Here is a 23,286-nt window from a genome sequence, read left to right on the forward strand (position 1 = left end):
ATGGGGGAAAGGAAGAGATAAAGAAAGACAGAGAGACAGAAAGAAAGAAAGAAAGGAAGGAAGGAAGGAAGAAGGAAAGAAAGATGGGGGAAAAGGAAGAGATAAAGAAAGACAGAGAGAAAGGAAGAAAGAAAGGAAGGAAGAAAGAAAGATGGGAGAAAAAGGAAGACATAAAGAAAGACAGAGAGACAGAAAGAAAGAAAGTAACGAAGGAAGAAAGAAAGAAAGATGGGGGAAAAGGAAGAGATAAAGAAAGACAGAGAGACAGAAAGAAAGTAAGGAAGGAAGAAAGAAAGAAAGATGGGGGAAAAGGAAGAGATAAGGAAAGACAGAGAGAAACAGATCGAAGGAAAGAAAGAAAGAAAGACAGAAAGAAAGAAAGAAAAGAAGAAAGAAAGTGTGTGTGTATGTGTGTGTGCGCGTGCGTGCGTGTGTGTGTGTATGCGCGCGCACGCGCGCGCGTGTGTGTGTGCGCGCGCGTGCTTGGGATGCACAGAATCCATGGTATAAAAGCCGAGAAGCGGACCGCCGTCACATAGTGCTCACAAAGCCGCACTTCGGAAAGGAGAGGCACACAGAGGTAAACCTTGAATGACACCCTCCCTGAAGCCATCATGAACATTGTATTGACTTCTGTCGTCTGTCTACTGCTGTTGGTCAGCTTCGGAAATATCGGTGAGCAAAACAGATGGTTAGACGGAATGTTGTTGTTGTTGTTCTTCGTCTTCTGCTCCACCACCTCCTCCTCATTATTATTTTTGTGTGGTTATTATTATTGCTGTTATAATTATAAACATCATCATCATCACCGTCATCACAGTCCATAAGACTAGATTTATTGAAAGGAACAAGAAAATTTAAATCAGTAACAGCATGACATATTGAATATTTAAAAATCGCTGAAAATACATAGAAAACAAGAGGGGCAAGGCCTTCAAGACTCACTTGTGATACACTTCAAAAAAAAAATCCAATCGTTAAAATGTGTTCTGTATTTGTTATTATAAAGCTTCGGGTTAAAAGAAAAAAAAAAGTCCTAACGGCAGATTCGAACTCCGCGTGTTCGGGTGAGAAGAAACTACCCATTACACAATCGTGGCTACTTAACTGACGTTAAAAATATAATATTTAAACATGCTTTTTTAAAGGGCGATAAATCGATTGCGGTATTCGCAGTGAGAACGCTGTTTAAATCATATTATTCTGGTGTATCTTGGACATTCAAAAAATCTTTAAGAGCAATTAAAAATTCTTTTTAAGTCCGCGGTAAAGGAGACGTGGCTATCGCCGCAATCACACTGCAACATTTAGCCGTTTTCTCTGGATCTAGATAGATGTACAAGTTTCAGTTAGTTACACCCGGTTGACACGGTCCATTCAATTTCTCTTTTATGTTCACTCTAGTTTTATAGTTTTAAAAGTCATCAAAAGTTGAGCGGGTTCTAGATAAGAATCGGTAAACGTTTTGTTTTGTTTTTCACTGTTGAGAAGACTCAAATCGGTTTGAAAGTTGGACAGCTATAGCAGAATAAAGACAAGAAGAGCTGTGAATCTTTTAACTCTCTGTCTGCATGACTGTGTCACTATTTGTCCTTGTCTCTTTGCCTCCACTAGACCTTGAGTGGTGGTCTGGACGCTAGTCATTCGGATGAGATGATAAACCGAGGCCCCGTGTGCAGCATGCACTTAGCGCACGTAAAAGAACCCACGGCAACAAAAGGGTTGTTCCTGGCAAAATTCTGTAGACTGAAAAATCCACTTCGATAGGAAAAAACAAATAAAATATGCACGCAGGAAAAAATACAAAAAAATGGGTGGCGCTGTAGTGTAGCAACGCGCTCTCCCTGGGGAGAGCAGCCCGAATTTCACACAGAGAAATCTGTTGTGATAAAAAGAAATACAAATACAAATGTGTGGTGGTGTGTCCATCGAGATCGATGATGACCATCGTTGTCATCCAGCTGGGGGATGGGGGGAGGGTGGTGGTGGGGTGGGGGGGGGGGAGGATGCTCATGAATCTATCTGTGAATGCGCAGATGACTGAATAGTCCAATCTGCGCACGAAATGTTCGCTGACGGTTGGGGCAGACAAAGACAGGCATATCATTGTCAGGGGGCTTGTTTGCCCGTGACTTTCTGGCCTGCCTCTTCTGAACAGCTGCAGCAGTCCTGTTGGCCTTGCACAACTTGGCGCCTTTGTGCACAGCAGCGCGCCATTTGTCACGGTCCACTGCAGATTCCTCCCAGGAGTCACTGTTGATATCAAACGCTTTCAGAGAGACTTTCAGAGTATCTCTGAAGCGCTTCTTCTGACCTCTGTGTGATCTCTTCCCTTGTTGCAGCTCGCCATAGAAGAGCGTTTTGGGCAGCCGATGGTCTGGCATGCGCGCCACGTGTCCAGCCCAGCGAAGCTGGGACTGCATCAGGATGGTGAAGATGCTGGGAAGGGTGGCTTTTGCGAGCACCTCTGTGTCTGGGGTCCTGTCTTGCCACTTGATGTTCAGTAGCTTCCTGAGGCATGTTGTGTGGAAGTGGTTCAGCTTCTTGGCATGTCGTTGGTACACTGTCCAAGTTTCGCAGGCGTACAGTAGTGTGGGGAGAACTACTGCTCTGTAGACCTTTAGCTTGGTCTCAAGACTAATGCCTCTTCTGTTCCAGACATTTGCACTGAGTCTGCCAAAAGTTGCGCTTGCTCTTGCAATCCTGACGTTCACTTCATCGTCGATGGTCGCATTTCGTGATAGTGTGCTGCCAAGGTATGTGAACCGTTCCACCGTACTGAGTCTCTGACCGTTGACTGTGATGTTGGGCTCAACGTAGGGTTTCCCTGGGGCTGGCTGATGGAGAACTTCAGTTTTCCTCGTGCTGATGGTAAGGCCAAAGTTCCTGCTGGCAGTGGCAAACTTGTCGACGCTAAGTTGCATGTCAGCTTCAGATCCAGCGTTGAGGGCACAATCATCAGCAAACAAAAAGTCTCTGATGATGTCTGTCATGACCTTCGTTTTTGCTAGAAGCCTTCTGAGGTTAAACAACTTGCCATCTGTTCGGTACTTTAGGCCGATTCCAACATCGCCATCTCTGAAGGCATCAGTAAGCATTGCAGAGAACATGAGGCTGAACAGCGTTGGAGCCAGGACGCAGCCTTGCTTGTCACCATTTGTGACAGCAAAAGGAGCAGATGTTTCGCCATTGTCCTGGACTCGAGCCTGCATGCCTTCATGGAACTGGCTGACCAAGGAAATAAATTTCCGAGGGCATCCGTACTTGGCCATGATCTTCCACAGTCCCTCTCTACTCACGGTGTCGAAGGCCTTAGTGAGGTCGACATAGGTGGAGAACAGATCAACATTTTGCTCCTGACATTTCTCTTGCAGCTGCCTTGCAGCAAACACCATGTCGGTGGTTCCGCGCTCTTTCCGGAATCCACATTGGCTCTCAGGCAAATGACCTTGGTCAAGGTGTGCTGTGAGGCGGTTTAGTAGGATCCTGGCAAGTATCTTGCCTGCGATGGAGAGCAAGGAAATGCCCCGATGGTTATCACAGGCTTGCCGGTTCCCCTTTCGCTTGTACAAGTGAATGATAGATGCATCTTTGAAATCCTGGGGGATCGTCTCTTCTTTCCACATGAGTGAGTACAGCTGATGGAGCTTCTCAGTCAGCACAGTGCCTCCATCCTTGTAGACCTCTGCTGGTATGGAGTCTGAGCCAGGTGCTTTGCCACTGGATAGCAGACGGATTGCTTTCTGGGTCTCAAGAAGTGTTGGCGGATCGTCCAGTGCTTCGTTGATGGGGACTTGTGGGAGACGGTCTATGGCTTCATCATTTATGGAGGAAGGGCGATTTAAGACACTGTTGAAGTGCTCAGCCCAGCGTTCGAGAATTTTCTCCTTCTCGGTGATCAAGGTATTCCCATCTGCACTGAGGAGGGGGGATGATCCTGAGGATGTGGGGCCGTAGACTTCTTTTAAGGCATCATAGAACCTCTTCATATCGTGCCTGTCAGCATATCCCTGGATCTCATCAGCTTTGTCACTCAGCCACTTATCCTGCATCTGGCGTAACTTTTGCTGAACAGTCCTGCGGATGGCATCGTACGCATCCTTTTTTGATGTGGACTTTGGGTTGCTCAGGTAGGCTTGATGCAGACGACGTTTCTCATCCAGAAGCTGCTTGATTTCATCACAGTTTTCATCAAACCAGTCTTTGTGCTTTCTGGTCATGGGTCCCAGGGTCTCTGAAGCTGTACTATAGATTAGCTCTCGCAGGGTCCTCCAGTCAGACTCCACATTCTGGTTGTCCAGAGAGGCGGATTCCAGCCGATCTTCCAGCAGTTCCACAAAGGACTGTTTGATGGTGATGTTATTCAGCTTAGCGATGTTGAGCCGTTTTGGAGCCTTCTGGCCTTGGGGGCGTCTCTTGGGCTGGATTCGAATATTCAGCTTCGAGACTACAAGGCGATGGTCTGTCCAACACTCGGCGCCGCACATGGTCTTTGTTACACGTACATCTTGCCTATCCCTTTTCCTGACGATGACGTAATCGATGAGATGCCAATGCTTTGAGCGTGGGTGCATCCATGACGTCCTGTTACGGGTAGGGAGGCAGAAAACTGTGTTCGTTATCAGCAGTTCGTGCTCTGCACAAGTCTGAAGCAAAAGCAATCCATTTGGGTTGCAGTGGCCCACACCGTGCTTTCCAATCACTCCATCCCAGGAGATGTAGTCAGAGCCAACTCTAGCATTGAAGTCCCCAAGAATGATGAGCTTGTCTGCTTTAGGGATAGCAGCAATGACAGAGTGAAGGTCCTCGTAGAACTTCGCCTTCACTTCATCCGGGTTGGTCATGGTTGGGGCGTAGGCACTGACAATGGTGAGGTGCTTCTGGCCAGATGCCAGTGGGAGTTTCATGGTCATAAGCCTATCGTTGACTCCCTTTGGGATTCCAGCCAGCTTGCTGACAAGTGCTGTTTTTACTGCAAAACCAACGCCAGCCTCACGTCGCTCTTCGTTTCCTCGTCCACTCCAGAAGAAGGTGTAACCAGATCCCCGTTCACAGAGCTCGCCTTCGCCTGCAAGCCGAGTCTCACTCAAGGCTGCGATGTCAATGTTGTATCTGGCAAGTTCGGATGCAACTAGTGCCGTTCTCCTTTGGGGTCTGTCCGCGTTATCTCTGTCCAGGAGAGTCCTTATGTTCCAAGCACCAATGGTGAGAGGAACAATCCTTGTTTTTTTCTTTTCTTTCTTTTTGTTTCGACCGCTGATGTAGGGTCCCCGCCAGCCGCGGTATGCTGGCCAGGGTGATATGGAGCAGGCAATTTTTAGGGCACCTTTTCTAGCCCCTTCCTCATGCCAGGGAGGTGAGCAGTGCATTCCTAAAGAGGGCTGCTCAGACGCTCAGACGGCTGCCGAGCTCCATCGCTGCTCCTGTCGACGAAGAACGACCCTATGGCCTGAGCCGCCTGCGTGCAGGTCTGCGGCTGCGACTGCCAGTGTACCCACACCTGTCGTTTCGTCACTCGCCTGTCGCCACAGGACTTGGGGGTGATGAAATGATGAAGGATGAAAGGTCATTTTGGATGACTGATGACTTGCGCGATGAGTTTGTTTAAAGTGAAGAGGAGTTGCGCAACGTCGACCTCACTCTCTCGTCCGGGTCCACCAATTTCCAGTGGCAAGACTAAGTCAAGACGACTGGAGGATGAGCATGGATGCTGTGGATGACCAAGATATCCTTTCGGTGTCTCATCTTGCTCTCTGCACTCCACAGTGCATTGCTGTAACCGCCTTCCTCTCTGTTGAACCGAAGGGTTTCTTCCGCAGATTCTGCCGGATCCAGACTTCGCATGCAGGGGTAGACACACCCCGGGGGCCAACTGTGTGTGACATGCACACAGCACAATGGAGCTAGATGGCCGTCGGTGGCTCTCCTGAGCCGACGCCCTTTTATGGATCTCCATAAGGGTGTCTAGCCACCCGCCTCACCAGTCCCGGAAGGGAGCAGTGGGAGTGCCGGTTTAGTCGCCGGCAACCTGACCCTGAACAGGTTGTACTGGATTACAGGTTACCAGTAGCAGATCTAATGACCTGACCTGACCTTGACAAATACAAATAGTGTTGAGGGTAAAACACAACGCATTGTGAGAGGTAAAGGAGGATGGGGGGGGGTTAGGGTGGTACTGTTGAGAGTAAAACACAACGCATTGTGAGAGGTAAAGGAGGATGGGGGGGGGGGGGGGGTTAGGGTGGTACTGTTGAGCGTAAAACACAACGCATTGTGAGGGGTAAAGGAGGAGGAGGGGGGTTGTGTGAAGGGTAAAACAACGCATTGTGAGGGGTAAAGGAGGAGGAGGAGGGGGTAGGGGGTATTGTTGAGGGTAAAACACAACGCATTGTGAGGACTAATGGAGGAGGAGGGGGTTGTGTGGAGGGTAAAACAACGCATTGTGAGGGGTAAAGGAGGAGGAGGGGGGTTGTGTGAAGGGTAAAACAACGCATTGTGAGGGGTAAAGGAGGAGGAGGAGGGGGTAGGGGTATTGTTGAGCGTAAAACACAACGCATTGTGAGGACTAATGGAGGAGGAGGGGGTTGTGTGGAGGGTAAAACAACGCATTGTGAGGGGTAAAGGAGGAGTAGGAGGGGGGAAGGGGGTAGTGTGGAGGGAAAAACACAACGCATTATGAGGGGTAAAGGAGGAGTAGGAGGGGGGAAGGGGGTAGTGTGGAGGGAAAAACACAACGCATTATGAGGGGTAAAGGAGGAGTAGGAGGGGGGAAGGGGGTTGTGTGGAGGGTAAAACAACGCATTGTGAGGGGTAAAGGAGGAGTAGGAGGGGGGAAGGGGGTTGTGTGGAGGGTAAAACAACGCATTATGAGGGGTAAAGGAGGAGGAGTGGGGTACGGGGGGGGGTGCGGGGGGGATGGAGTGGGGTAGTTTGGAGAGTAGGTGTCTGTAGGAGGAGAGGATGGGCGAAGGAGCGGCGTACACAGGTTGTGTGTGTGTATGTGTGTGTGTGTGTGTGTGTGCAACCTGTTCTCAATATTGACCAGTCGATGCAGAGCTGATGGATATGGTCCTGTTGGTGATCCAAGACCTACCCCTTTCTCTAGCTGCTCTGTCTGCCTGTCCACCTGTTTATCTATCTATCTATCTATATACATCTATCTATCTATCTATCTATATATATATATATATATATATATATTCATCTATCTGTCTGTCTTTTTGTATGTATGTCTCTCTTTATCTATCAGTCTATCTATTGGTTTAACTATCTATTTGTCTGTCTATCTGTCTGTCTCTCTGTCCGTCTGACCGTCTATTTGTCTCTGTGTCTATGTATCTTGACTATGTATCATGTTACACATCAGTATGCCCATCCATCATAGATCTATTTTTCTGTCTGCGCATCTTTGTATCTGTCTGTCTGTGTCTGTTGCTCTCTCTCTATTTTTTCTTTCTTCTGTCTGTTTGTGTGTCTTTTCTGTGTGTCTATCCTCTCTCTCTCTCTTTCTCTGTCTCACACACACACACACACACACACACACACACACACACACTTCTGTTTCTCTCTCACTCTCTCTTTGTTTTGCCGACTCTACATTCTACAGACTAAATCTTGATATTTCGCACTGTGACATGACAGATGTTCTGGCGAGACGTGGCCATCGCAGAAGACGTCCGGGTTCCAGCACCATACACTCGGCCTTCCGCAGATTGCGCGGACCTGCCAGGGCCAGATGGGACCGGAGAGGTAGTTCTCACTTTATCCATTCTGTCTCCCTGTGGGTAGATACACACACAGACACATACACAAACACACGCACGCACACTGGCACACGTACATACACACACACACACACACACGCTCGCGCGCGCGCACTCACACTCGATTTCTTTTTGTTGCAAAATATGGTGTACTTATTATAGTTCACAGCCCCTTCAAATGGAGCTTTGGCCTTACTGAATAAAATTCTGATTCGGATTCGGATTCTGACGCTCGCGCGCGCGCACTCACACATACACACACACACACACACACACACACACACACACACACACAACACAACACAACACAACACACACACACACACACACACACACACACACACACCCGCGCGCGCAAACGCTCACGCACACTCGCACAAAGAAACAAAAAAGATCATGTCCAGGCTTCACGTTTTTGAGTCGAAAAGGGAACGGTAGGGGAAGACAACACTGCACATTTGGGGAAAAATAGATACATTTGACAAGACATTTGTATCAAAATAAAATAAAACTATCAAAGAACACAATACAACAAAACAGAAAATTCACGTTGTTCATTGCCCTTCCTAACTGATGATATTTGTGGTTTGTTGACCAAAACAAGGTTATTCAGAATTCGCGAAACTTTGTTTATACCTAAGTTTGATCTCGTATGTTGGACTGAATCAGTTTGTAGGCAAAGATTTCCAGTGTGGTTTGGTAAATGGTGATTGTTGTTGTTTTATTTACACCAGAAACAAACGTGTAAATGAAGAACAAGTGCCGGAAGCTGTAGGACATGTTAAGTATGGACCTTCAGTGATACAGATGAGATCACTTCAGACATGTTGACTATGGTACATTCATGTGTGTTGCCAAGCCATTCCACACTTATCAGCATACAACGTGTTCCATCATGATCATGTTGTCAAGCCATTCCACACTTATCAGCATACAACGTGTTCCATCATGATCATGTTGTCAAGCCATTCCACACTTATCAGCAGACAACGTGTTCCATCATGATCATGTTGTCAAGCCATTCCACACTTATCAGCATTCAAACACAGTACTGTGTGTTCGATCATGATCATTGTGTCAAGCCATCCCACACTTACAGCATACAAACACGACGTGTTCCATCTGAATCATGTTGTCAAGCCATTCCACACTTTGCAGCACAGTTTTGATCCCAGCGAATGGTGCTAGGCAACTGTGGTACCTATTTTAAAGAAAGGAACTACACATCTGGCGGATGATTACACACACACACACAAAAAAAATTGTGACCAAGCGCGCTATGCTTGCTCCAACACTATTCACGCACAAGCCAGAGCAGACGACGTTTTCCCTCCTAACCCTTGCACAGAATATGTGACGTCACTCTGCTTACATCATTTTGTCCTGGCCAGACCACCTGCTGACTGCTCGACCACTGTCGCGTCGCGATACGTCATTGGCTGAGAGCAAACTTGTGTTTCTGTTCCACAGTATTTAATTAATAGCTCTTTTGTCAGATCAGTAAACTACTAGTATTATATACTGGCAGAATCGTCTTAATTCCATCTTTAAGTCTGTTCCATTTATGTTTGCCTACGTTGAACTTATTTAACGCAGTTTGTAATTTTCAGCGACGAGCTCGTTAAAACTGACCCTGTTCAGGTGACTTAAATTAAGATTATAAAGTCATCTTAAATAACCAACACTTCATTTTATACTCATTATAAAGTAGGTGTTGAGCTCTTTCTTTTGCAACTTATCCGACGTAAATCGGTTCAGGAATCATTTAGAAATCTGTTACTGAACACCTTGTAACAAGCACAGTTCTCATCAGATTTCTTCAGATTAGTGACGATCTGGTTTGCAGCCCACGTGATTGTCTTTGTAGTTCGCCTAATTTGTATAAATTGGCCGAGCGGGTGATGAGTGGTCACTTCCACACCCGAGCCAGCCGCGGCCAGCACCTGCTCTCTTTGTCTCTTGCCGTGTAGTGGTCAGTGTTGTTCCCACAACAGCAACATCTCGCTACGTATGGCTGCACTGTCTTCTCTTTTTGTCTTCTCCTAGTTGTCTTCTCCTTTATGTCTTCTTAGTTTCTCTACACAACTATTGTAAATAAAACAATAGAAAAACCCATTTGTGACTGGCCTCTATATGTTCCTGGCCTGTGCGTGGGATCTTGCCTATCCTTTCATTCAATCAATCATATTTAGTTAAGTCTTTTGTGCCGTACCCCTTGAGTAACCACTCGGTACACGGCCACAAAAGAAATTTAAAAAAATAAAAATAAAAGGTTTTTAGTGTAACAGGCCTATGTACAATTCTGAATAAGAACAAAATACTTGGTGTAAAACTGGAGGAAAACCAAACAGTTGATACAAAAGTAGGCAGAATTTAAAACGCACTATTCGTCTTCTGACCCACCTTGTATGTAATAATGTTAGATATTCGAGTAGAGAAAGTCAAATCCTGTATGATGCATTTGACTTCAGGGAGGCTTATGATTCTGGGCATTAAACTATCTAGTGTTTGCCACAGTCAGGGAGTTAAGGTAAAAGGCTTATGTTCCCAGAAATTTGCCTTTAATTGTCTTGTAGTTTGTGTGAAAACCAAAGATATAACTCTTTTTTACTGTCCTGTTGGGATTCGCCAAGGTTGAGTACTTACATGTACTTTGCTTTCTTGTTTATTAATCAGCTGGCCAGTTACATCAACAGAACAGATTTTCTCGGATATGAAATTATCACTAGTTTATTTTGAACTGTTTATAATCTTGAAGCATTCAACTGAAATTAGGGGCTTACATACACAAGACAACTTTGAAACAGTATCTTGATTACTTTCAGAGATTCGTACTCGTGGCCAAACGCATTAAACATTTATCAATTTTCCCATTCTCATTCTCTGCCTCCTCAGTAGTGAAGACACAGCACTTTTACCCACTGGCGTAAACACAGATGGCGAACAATCAACGACAGTGCGTGCTGTCCTGTTTATTGGAAAGCAGAGACAGTGATTGTCAGTATGACATTGATCAGCTGAGAAAAGGGCCATGACGCCAATGATGCGTTTGTGGGAAAATCGAAGAATGTGTACGACGTTTCAGAAAGTTTGAAGTCATGAACGTCATCTGGCTGGTTGGATATGATTTACTGGAATGCAGTTTTCAACTGTGGATGTCACTGGCCTAAAATGCATAATGATACGATACAATACGATTCGGTACGGTGCGCTACATAACGATACAGTTCAATAATGCTGTACAATACAATACAATACAATACGATACAATACAATACAATACAATACACTATGGTCGATATGTACTTACTCGCTGGGTTCTCTCTCTCTCCTCTCTCTCTCTCTCTCTGTATGTGTGAGTGTGTGTGTGTGTGTGTGTGTGTGTGTGTGTGTGTGTGTGTGTGTGTGTGTGTGTTCAGATTGGATGTTGAACATGCTATAGATTCTAAAATGATTTTTTTCAAGCAACTGCATCATTTCATTTTTGAACAATAAATCCTTTGACTTGAATTAAGTCTTGTATGACCAGCCCACACCTGACACATGAAATACAGTTAGAACTGCTTAACACTTCACACAGATGTGTGTTGAAATTTATATCTGCACCGTTTTCAGGTCAGGTATAAATAAGAATGTAGCGTTATGAATACCACACTCCACGAACTATTCGTTCTCAATTTTTTTTTTTTTTTAGACCATTTGAAATATGCTTGTCTGACGTGAAGTACTCCACTTTCGTTCGATACACAAGGTGAATGATTTTAAAGCCACACTGACACATCGTGGGCGCCACTGGCGAGATGTTTTTTTTTTTTTTTTTTTTTTTTTTTTTTGCTGCCCCATCATCTGCACCGTTTCAGTGGCATTACTCCCACGCCGCTCATTTTGATTCCCCCATACACGGCCAAACCCGGGTTCGTCCGTCACATTTCCAGCGTCGGCAGTCCGCAGGGAACCATCGATGTTAGGTCGCCAGGAAGCCACACACCAGAGGAGACCTTGCACTGCTGCTGAGTCACTTCGGTGGTGTTCAGTGGTGCCTGTTCTGATTCAACGTACTTAGGACACCATAATTTTTTTTTCTTTTTATATCTTTTACATACTTCCTGAGATACAATTATGCAGCCGTGAGAGACGTTAAAATTTACATTCGGGTCTTATTTTTCAACTGAATTCATTTGCAATTCCTTCCCCACCCCAGCCCCATCCTCCCCAGTGTACAATGCAAACACACACACACACACACACACACACACACACACACACACACACACACACACACACACATCGGGGTCCGTTTATTTTCTTCCATGATTTCTTAATTTAAATTTCACCATCAAATGGGCCCTGAAAACAATCTGGCTTCATAATGATTGGGGGGGGGAAAACACATGGCTTTAAAAGTATGTGTTTGGAGTAAATTCTTATCGGCCTTACGGATTCCATAGCTGAAGCCATAGTTTCTAATATCGAACAAGAAAGGGTAGAATTCACTAGAAGTATTGTCCCATATGTTTGTGTTTCACATTTATGCATGAGTATTTTTATTTCATAAGTGCTTATCATTTGTAAATTACGGGCATTTGTTTTGTGTGTGTTAGTCTTTGTATACCACAGGCACTTCGATGGCCATCAGTTGTGTGTGTGAGTGTGTGTGTGTGTGTGTGTGTGTGTGTGTGTGTGTGTGTGTGTGTGTGTGTGGTAGCAAACCATAGGTATTTTTTGTGTGTATGAGTATTAGCAAACCACAGGCACATGTTTTGTGCGCGTGAGTATTTGTAAATCACAAGCATTTATGTTGTGTTAGTGTTTATTTGTAAACCACAGGCACTTGTATTGTATGCGTGACTATTTGTGAATAACAAGCACTTGATTTATGTGCTTGAGTGTTTGTCAAGCACAGGCACTTGCTTTGTGCTAATGCGTATTTATAAATCACGGGCACATGTTTTGTGTGTTTAATTATTAATAAATCACAACCACATGTTTTGTGTGTATTTGTAAACCACAGGCACATGTATTGAGCTCGTTATATTCACACTGTTTTCCGCCCCATGTTTCGCCGAAGCATTTGGAAGTAATGACGTCAGCGACGGGGGCTCGGACGAGGACATCAGTAACGTTGGCGTGTGGGCTGATGATTTGAAGGATTTTGACGTGGACTTTTCAGAGGACACGGGCACAGCTTTGAACGTCACCACACTCGGTGATGGCAGTCCCTCTGTGGTGGAGACGGTGGGGGGAAGCTCACTGATAGTGGATGCCTCCTGCACAGGCTCCATTCACTACAAGCCGTCCCCCATCCATCGGTCCACGAGTAAAGAGGTGAGCCGCTGGCTGGAGCGGTAGTGTGAACAATGCCGCTGACACTTATAATAACTAACAACAATAGCAACATCATCACCAACACCTACAATAATAATAATAATAATAATAGTACTTATATAGCGCTAAATCTTGTGCATAAACAAATCAAAGCGCTTTCGCACCAGTCATTCTCACGCAAGCATAACTCTAAAACTGAAAAAAACTAAAAAGACAAGGAAGAGGCAGGGAAGGGAGGCTATTTTGGGAAGAGGTGGGTTTTAAGGCCAGACTTGAAAGAGCTGAGTGTGGAGACTTGACGAAGCGAAAGAGGAAGTTCATTCCAATTGCAAGGTCCAGAGACAGAGAAAGAACGGTGGCCAACAGTCGAGAGTTTGAATCTGGGTATGTGTAAGTGGAGTGGATCCGAAGCTGATCGTAGTGAGCGAGATGGAGTGTAGAGGTGAAGGCAGCCACAGAGATAGGAAGGGGCTGATTTGTGAATACATTTGTAGCATAGAGTGCTGATCTTGTACTTTATTCGGTGTGAGACAGGGAGCCAGTGGAGATGTTGCAAAAGAGGAGTGGTGTGCTCAGATCTTTTCTTTCTGAGGACGAGTCGGGCAGCAGAATTTTGTATGCGCTGAAGGGACTGAATGGATGAAGCAGGCAAACCAGACAATAGGGAGTTACAGTAGTCAAGGCGAGAGAGAATGAGAGAAACGACAAGTCTAGATGTTGCGTCAGTGGACAGATATTTCCCGATGGAACTGATGCGCCGCAGTTGACAGTAGCAGGATTGACATGTCTGATTGATAAATGTTTGCATGGACAGTGTGTTGTCAAGGATAACGCCGAGGTTCCTGACTGAAGTGGACAGAGGGATGGATGTACTGCCAAGTTTGATTGTATTAGTTGTAATGGAAGAGAGTTTTTGTTTAGTTCCTATGATCATTGCTTCAGTTTTGTCCGCGTTCAATTGTAACTTATTTAGAGTCATCCAATTTTGAATATCCAGGAAGCAGTTAGATGTTTCTTGCAAGAGCGACAACAGTTTTTCAGGTGTATCACTCTTCTGGAGTTGAGTGTCATCAGCATAAGAATGATGACTAACATTATGGCGGTTGATAATTTCAGCAAGAGGAGCAGTGTACAGTGTGAAGAGCACTGGGCCTAAAACAGATCCCCGTGGGACTCCATGTTCAATTTTAACGGGTTCAGACTGGAAATTATCAACAATGACAGACTGGAATCGATCAGTGAGATAAGATTTGAACCAGTTTAGAACAGTGCCGTTGATACCAAATGTAAAATGAAGACGGGAAAGAAGGATTGAATGGTCTATCGTGTCAAAGGCGGCTGACAAGTCGAGAAGAGTGAGAAGGGAGATCTGTCCTGAGTCGGACGCTAGCAGTTGGTTATTCAGGATGTGGAGGAGAGTGGTTTCGGTGCTGTGGTCAGCACGATAGGCAGACTGAAATGGGTGGATGAGATTGTTGAAACAAAGGTGATTGTTGAGCTGCTTCAGGACAGCTTTTTCAAGGAGTTTGGACAGGAATGGAAGATTAGAAACTGGTCGATAGTTTTTCAAAATGTTTGCGTCAAGGTTGGATTTCTTCAGAAGAGGCCGGACTGTTGCAGTTTTGAAAGTGGATGGAAACGTTCCAGTGAGAAGGGATGAGTTGACAATGTTGGTGATTGTGGGGAGAAGCTGTGAGACACACTGAGAAAAAACAGAGGCTGGTATAGGATCGAGCTCACAGGATTTTATTGTCATTTCTTTGAGGATTTCATGGACATCTGTTTCAGTTAATGGATTAAAGGAATGGAGAGGAGTGCCGTTGAATTGAGGATCAGGATGAGTAGGTTGGAAAGGCATTTGGTCTAAGATGGTACGAATATTCTGGACTTTGTCAAAAAAGAAAGAGGAGAAGACATTGGGGAGTTCAGATAAAGTGTAGGCAGAAATACCTAACAATACCGACAACACTTACGATAACTAGCAACCACAGCAACAATGCCACTAAAACTTGCAATAACTAACAATAATATGATATAATAATCGACATTTATATAGCGCATTTCTCCAGAAATACTGCTCAAAGCGCTTTTCATTTAATTCCCCACTCCCCGCCTCCCCATCAATACTCGCCTCCACCCCCTACCCACTCACACGCACGGAGGCACGTGAAAAACTCACGCAACTGAACATTGGAAACTACCCACCCACCAATGACGCCCTCCAGAAAACGCATCCCTGCAACACGCACCCAGGCACACGAACACACGGACACCCCCCCCCCTCTCCCCTCCCCCCACCCGGCACACACACACGGCAAAAAAACAAAAACAAACAAACAAAAAAACAAAAACAAACAAACAAACAAAAAAAAAACCAAAAAAACCCTGCTGTTACTGCTGTTGGAAAAGATGTGTTTTCAGAGCAGACTTAAAATATTTCAGCGAGACAGAATTTCGCAAATTTTCTGGTAATTTGTTCCACAATGACAGAGCCTGGAAAGAAAAAAGATCTTTGACCCTTTTTTTTTTTTTTTTTTTTTTTTTTTACAACAGGGAGTTTTAAAAGCCTGGTATCAAAAACAGAACGAAGGCGACGAGTTGGAATGTACACTTCAAGGAGGTCAGAGAGGTAGCGGGGGTTAGAGCTTGAGAGGGCAGAAAACGTCAGAGAGGAAAGCTTGTATTCAATTCTTTTTGAAACTGGTAGCCAGTGAAGAGAGTGGAAGAGAGGAGTAACGTGTTCAAATTTGGAGGATCTGAAAATATGTCGAGGAGCATTGTTCTGAACTCTTTGAAGTTTATCAAGTGAAGGTTTTGGAGTGCCAACAAGAACAGAGTTGCAGTGATCAATCCTAGACAAAAACAAACGCACAGACTAATGTTTTGGTTGCTTCTATAGACAGGTGATGGCGAATAGCACTAATTCTTCGCAACTCAAGATAAGCTGATTTGTAAATGTTTGAAATATGTTGCTGAAATGACAGACTGTGGTCAAGACTGACACGGACGCTCCGCACTGATTGGGAGACAGGAATGACTGTTGTTTACCAGAAGAGAATGAGGGAGAGACGGGTGGTTCATAAATTTCTTTGGGCAAGCAAGCAACAGTTCAGTCTTTTCATCATTTAGTTGTAGTTTGTTGAATGTCATCCAAGGCTTCAAGTCTGTTATACACTTTCGCATTTGTATCATCAGTTTATCAGTTTCAGCAATAGAAACCGATTGATAGAGCTGAGTGTCGTCAGCGAAGCTCGCGTGCGAGAGACAGTGGCTTTTTGTAACATCAGACAGTGGGGTAGCATACAGAACAAACAGAATAGGGCCAAGGACTGATTCCTGTGGGACACCAAATGATAACAGAGTTTCGTTAGAATATTTCCCATTTACGCAGACAGTCTGGGTTCAATTCGTTGAGTAGGACTGAAACCAGGAAAGGGCAAGGCTGTGAATGCCAAAAGAATGTTTGAGTCTTTCAATGAGAAGTGTATGATCAATTGTATCAAATGCTGCAGTAAGATCAAAAAGAGCAAGAATTGCAATTTTGTCATCGTCAGAACCAAAGAAAATGTCGTTTACAATCTTCAGCAATGTTGTTCCAGTACTATAGCCTTGTCGGTAAGCAGACTGGTGGTGGTCGAAAAGATCGTTCTGCTCTAGGTGTTTAAGAAGCTGGGAGAGGATGACTTTTTCTAAAATTTTGAAAAGGAAGGACACCATACCACCAACACTTACAATAACTAACAGTGCCACCAACACTTACAATAACTAAGAATACCACTAACACTAACAATGACTAACAACCACAGCAACAATACCAATGGCACTTACAATAACTAACAATACCGCTGACACAGTAATTAGCAACAACAGCAATACTACCACTGACACTTACAGTAACTAGCAACAACAGCAGCAGTACCACTGACACTTACAATAACTAATAACAACAGAAACAATACCGCTGACACTTACAATAACTAACAATACCACTGACACTTACAGTAACTAACAATACCACTGACACTTACAATTACTAACAATAACAGCTACAATATCACTAACACTTACAACAACGAAAACTACCACCAACACTTACAATAACAAAAAATAACAGCAACAATACCGCTGGCACTTACAATAACTAAAACTACCACGAAAACTTACAATAACTAACAATAACAGCAACAAAACCACTGACACTTACAGTAATAGCAACAATACCGCTGACACTTACGATAACAGCAACAATACCACTAGCACAATAACTAACAATAACAGCAACAATACCACTAACACTTACAATAACTAACAATAACAGCAGCAACACCACTAGCACAATAACTAACAATAACAGCAACAATACCACTAACACTTACAATAACTAACAATAACAGCAGCAACACCACTAACACTTACAATAACTAACAATAACAGCAGCAACACCACTAACACTTACAATAAATAAAGGTCTAGTGGAGGGGGAGAAACTACTGGTGACTGCCGGTGTGATTCGAACCAGTGCGCTCAGATTCTCTCGCTTCCCAGACGGACGCTTTACCTCCAGGACATCACTCCACTTTCGGTGTGTGATTTGTGCCTTGCAGGACTGCCACACTGACTGGGCCCGGAGGTACCGCACTGCCGACGGTTCCTGCAACAGCGTGTTCAATCTGGGAGCTGCCGACACGCCCTTCAATCGGCTCCTGCCTGCCCTCTATGCGGACTGTCAGTGCAGGAAGTGTTGTTGTTGATGATGGTGGTGGTGATGATGATGATATTGATGATGATGTTGATGCTGCTACTGCTGCTGCTGATGATGATGGTATTGATGATGGTATTAATGATGTTGTTGATGCTGCTGCTGCTGCTGCTGCTGCTGCTGATGATGATGATGATATTGATGATTATATTGATGCTGGTGCTGCTGGTGCTGATCATGATAATAATGATGGTATTCATGATTATATTGCTGCTGCTGCTGCTGCTGCTGATGATGATGATATTGATGATTGTACTGATGATGATATTGCTGCTGCTGCTGCTGCTGCTGATGATGATGATGATGATATTGATGATGGTATCAATGATGATATTGATGCTGCTGCTGCTGCTTTTGCTGCTGCTGTTGATGATGATGATGATGATGAAAGTGGTGGTGGTGTTAATTATTGTGGTGACTTGCTGGTAACACGTCCGCATAAAAAGCGAGAGAATCCGATCGTACGGGGTCGAATCACATAGGCCTGCTTGCCAGGATTTTCTCCCCTTCCGCTAGACTTTGAGTCGTGGTCTGGACGCTAGTCATTCCGATGACACGATACACCGAGGTCCCGTGTGAGGCATGCACTCAGCGCACTTAAACGAACTTGTGGCAACAAGAGAGTTGTCCCTGGCAACATTTCCACTTTTGTATACGCGCGCACGCGCGCGCGCGGGTGTGTGTGTGTGTGTGTGTGTGTGTGTGTGTGTGTGTGTGTGTGTGTGTGTGTGTGTGTTTGACGGAAGCCTGACTCTGTATCTGTTATCTCTCTATCTGTCTGCTTCTCCATCTTCTCTCTCTCTCTCTCTCTCTCTCTCTCTCTCTCTCTCTTTCTGTGTGTGTGTGTGTGTGTGTGTATGTGTGTGTGTGTGTGTGTGTGTGTGTGTGTCTGTCTGTCTGTCTGTCTGTCTGTCTGTCTCTGTCTTGCACGAGCCTTTCCATGGTGCCACCATCCAGCATCCTCCCACTCAAGTCAACACGTATGTTTTCAGCAGCCCCTACTCTTCTCTACTGTCTCTCCTACCTACAACAACATGACTGGATAGGAGCACAATCCTCCCCTATCTCTCCTACCTACAACAACATGACTGGATAGGAGCACAATCCTCCCCTATCTCTCCTACCTACAACAACATGACTGGATAGGAGCACATTCCTCCCCTATCTCTCCTACCTACAACAACATGACTGGATAGGAGCACAATCCTCCCCTATCTCTCCTACCTACAACAACATGACTGGATAGGAGCACAATCCTCCCCTATCTCTCCTACAACAACATGACTGGATAGGAGCACAATCCTCCCCTATCTCTCCTACCTACAACAACATGACTGGATAGGAGCACATTCCTCCCCTATCTCTCCTACAACAACATGACTGGGTAGGAGCACAATCCTCCCCTATCTCTCCTACCTACAACAACATGACTGGATAGGAGCACAATCCTCGCCTATCTCTCCTACAACAACATGACTGGATAGGAGCACAATCCTCGCCTATCTCTCCTACATGGAACAACATGACTGGATAGGAGCACAATCCTCGACTATATCTCTCCTACCTACAACAACATGACTGGATAGGAGCACAATCCTCGCCTATCTCACCTACCTGGAACAACATGACTGGATAGGAGCACAATCCTCGCCTATCTCTCCTACCTACAACAACATGACTGGATAGGAGCACAATCCTCGCCTATCTCTCCTACCTGGAACAACATGACTGGATAGGAGCACAATCCTCGCCTATCTCTCCTACCTACAACAACATGACTGGATAGGAGCACAATCCTCGCCTATCTCTCCTACCTACAACAACATGACTGGATAGGAGCACAATCCTCGCCTATCTCTCCTACCTACAACATGACTGGATAGGAGCACAATCCTCCCCTATCTCTCCTACAACAACATGACTGGATAGGAGCACAATCCTCCCCTATCTCTCCTACCTACAACAACATGACTGGATAGGAGCACAATCCTCGCCTATCTCTCCTACCTACAACAACATGACTGGATAGGAGCACAATCCTCGCCTATCTCTCCTACCTACAACAACATGACTGGATAGGAGCACAATCCTCCCCTATCTCTCCTACCTACAACAACATGACTGGATAGGAGCACAATCCTCCCCTATCTCTCCTACCTACAACAACATGACTGGATAGGAGCACAATCCTCCCCTATCTCTCCTACAACAACATGACTGGATAGGAGCACAATCCTCGCCTATCTCTCCTACAACAACATGACTGGATAGGAGCACATTCCTCGCCTATCTCTTCTACCTACAACAACATGACTGGATAGGAGCATAATCCTTCCCTATATCTCCTACCTTCAACAACATGACTGGATAGGAGCACAATCCTCCCCTATCTCTCCTACAACAACATGACTGGATAGGAGCACAATCCTCGCCTATCTGTTCTACCTACAACAACATGACTGGATAGGAGCACAATCCTCGCCTATCTCTCCTATCTGGAACAACATGACTGGATAGGAGCACAATCCTCGCCTATCTCTCCTACCTACAACAACATGACTGGATAGGAGCACAATCCTCCCCTATCTCTCCTACCTACAACAACATGACTGGATAGGAGCACATTCCTCCCCTATCTCTCCTACAACAACATGACTGGATAGGAGCACAATCCTCCCCTATCTCTCCTACCTACAACAACATGACTGGATAGGAGCACATTCATCCCCTATCTCTCCTACAACAACATGACTGGATAGGAACACATTCTTCCCCACTGATCCAAGCTTCCTTGTGAGCTAGATTGGATGTAAACGGACATAGGTTGTACTTAACTGATACAGGCATTTCAGAGCCTGTCCTGATTATTAGTTACATTGTAGTTTTTCATCATCATCAACATCATCCTCAGCATCATCATCCTCAGCATCAGCAGCAGCAACAGCAGCAGCAGCAGCGGTAGCAGCACGTCAACAACAGTCTTTCTTTCTTTCTTCTTATTACTGTTAGCAGCAGAAGCAGCAGCAGTAGCAGTAGGTATGAATTATAAGTAGTACTATTTTCGTCATAATAATCAATATTATCATTTGCGCAGTCATCATCATCATCAGTAGTAGTAGTAGTAGTTTCGTCACCATTGCCAAGATCATCACAATCATCATGCTCATCATTAGTAGAAGTGTTAGTAGGAGGAGGAGGATGGGGGGAGGAGCAGTAGAAGTAATATCATTTTTTCGCATTTCGACTTGCAGACGTGAACTCCCCACGTAGCCGTGGAAGTGAGGGGTACCCACTGCCCACCCCCACAGACGTTAGTAGACTGGTCCTGTCCTCAGGTAACGCCTCCATGGACCGTACCACGATGTTCGTACAGTGGGGTCAGTTCATTGACCACGACTTGACCCTCACGCCCGTCGCCACCGGTAACCATTCGTGTGTGTGTGTGTGTGTGTGTGTGTGTGTGTGTGTGTGTGTGTGTGAAATCCGCTGTGACTGAAGTGTAACGCAACCTAAAACAATGCAATGCAATACAATGCAATACAATGCAATGCAATACAATACAATGCAACGCAAATTAATACAGTAACGTACATTACAATCCAGTGCAATGGAATACAACACAACACACTACAACACAATATAACACAACACCATACAATACAATGCAATGCAACGCAGCACAACGCAACACAACACAACACAATAAACTGAATACCAACGCAATACAACACCGTACTACGACACAATGCAACTCATTACAACACAAAAGAACAACCAAACCACACAACCATGATCACAGTGCAACACAACAAGCGGCAACTGCAGTCACATCACAACACTACGGCAAACCACAACCACAACCACGACACGACACAATAGCAAACCTCAACTACAATCATTACCACAACACAACATAACAAACCACAATCGCAACACAACACAGCACGACAGAAAACCGCAGCCACAGTCACAGCACAACAACAACCATAATTACAACACAACACAATCGATAACCATAACTGCGATCAAATTGCAACAACAACCACAACACAACACAATAGCAAAGCACAGTCACAATCACAACATATATGCGAATCACCACCACAATCGTTAGTAGAACATAACACAGCACAACAAAATCTCACACAACCGCAGTCACAATCACAACATATATGCGAACCACCACCACAATCGTTAGTAGAACATAACACAGCACAACAACAGATCACTACCACAGTCACAACACACAGCATATCACAATCACAATCAGAACACAAAACAGCAGGACACAATAGCCAACCACAACCACATTCACAACACAACACAACACAACACAACAGCAAACCACAACTACAATTACAAACACAACACCTAAGCAAACAACACCGACAATCACAACACAGCACAACACAATAATAATAATAATCATAATGGTATTTATATAGCGCTGAATCTTGTGCAGAGACAAATCAAAGCACTTTCGCATCAGTCATTCACACGCATGCATGACTCTAAAACTGGAGAAGTTGAAGACAAGGAAGAGGCAGGGAAGGGAGGCTATTTTAGGAAGAGGTGGGTTTTAAGGCCAGACTTGAAAGAGCTGAGTGTGGAGACTTGACGAAGCGATATTATATTATTATTCATTTACCTATTTATGTACGCTTATAGTTGACTTCATCAAGTTTTTGCGCCTTATACATATTATTATTATTAGTAGTAGTTAATTATTTTTTAATGTATTTATCTATTATTTATTCACCATTTTTTCCCCTCAAGCGCGTTGGGTTACGCTGCTGGTCAGGCATCTGCTTGGCAGATGTGGTGTAGCGTATATGGATTTGTCCGAACGCAGTGACGCCTCCTTGAGCTACTGAAACTGAAACTGAAACAGTTTTGAATGTCCAGGAAGCAGTTGGCTGTTTCTTGTGAGAGCGACGACAGTTTTTCGAGGGTATCACTCTTCTGGAGTTGAGTGTCAGCATAAGAATGATGACTGACATTATGGCGGTTGAGTTTCAGCGAGAGGAGCAGTGTACAGTGTGAAGAACACTGGGCCTAAAACAGATCCCTGTGGGACTCCATGTTCAATTTTAACGGGTTCAGACTGAAAATTATCAACAATGACACAATCATAACCACAAGCACAATTACAATCACAACACGACACGACAGGACACGGCACTATGGTGTTCCCAACACTGAGCAACAAGCACCACACCACACCACACTATGGTGTTCCCAACACTGACCAACAAGCACCACACCACACCACACCACACTATGGTGTTCCCAACACTGACCAACAAGCACCACACCACACCACACCACACTATGGTGTTCCCAACACTGACCAACAAGCACCACACCACACCATACCACACTATGGTGTTCCCAACACTGACCAACAAGCACCACACCATACCACACTATGGTGTTCCC

At 44.9% G+C, this 23,286-nt stretch overlaps 1 protein-coding gene across 1 annotated transcript in view; it reads left to right on the top strand.

Annotated features, from left to right (window-relative positions):
• The first annotated feature begins 559 nt into the window (after positions 1-559).
• The window catches only part of LOC143295200 (salivary peroxidase/catechol oxidase-like), a 40,163-nt gene continuing 17,436 nt past the window's right edge, over positions 560-23,286 (top strand). Inside the window, exons 1-5 of the mRNA XM_076606770.1 lie at positions 560-675; positions 7,642-7,749; positions 12,934-13,088; positions 17,693-17,813; positions 21,099-21,269. Of these exons, the coding sequence (XP_076462885.1) occupies positions 615-675; positions 7,642-7,749; positions 12,934-13,088; positions 17,693-17,813; positions 21,099-21,269 (616 nt within the window). The 5' untranslated portion in view covers positions 560-614. The remainder of the gene's footprint in view (positions 676-7,641; positions 7,750-12,933; positions 13,089-17,692; positions 17,814-21,098; positions 21,270-23,286) is intronic.

The sequence above is a fragment of the Babylonia areolata genome, chromosome 20 (genome assembly GCF_041734735.1).
Source record: "Babylonia areolata isolate BAREFJ2019XMU chromosome 20, ASM4173473v1, whole genome shotgun sequence".
NCBI classification, from domain to species: domain Eukaryota; kingdom Metazoa; phylum Mollusca; class Gastropoda; order Neogastropoda; family Buccinidae; genus Babylonia; species Babylonia areolata.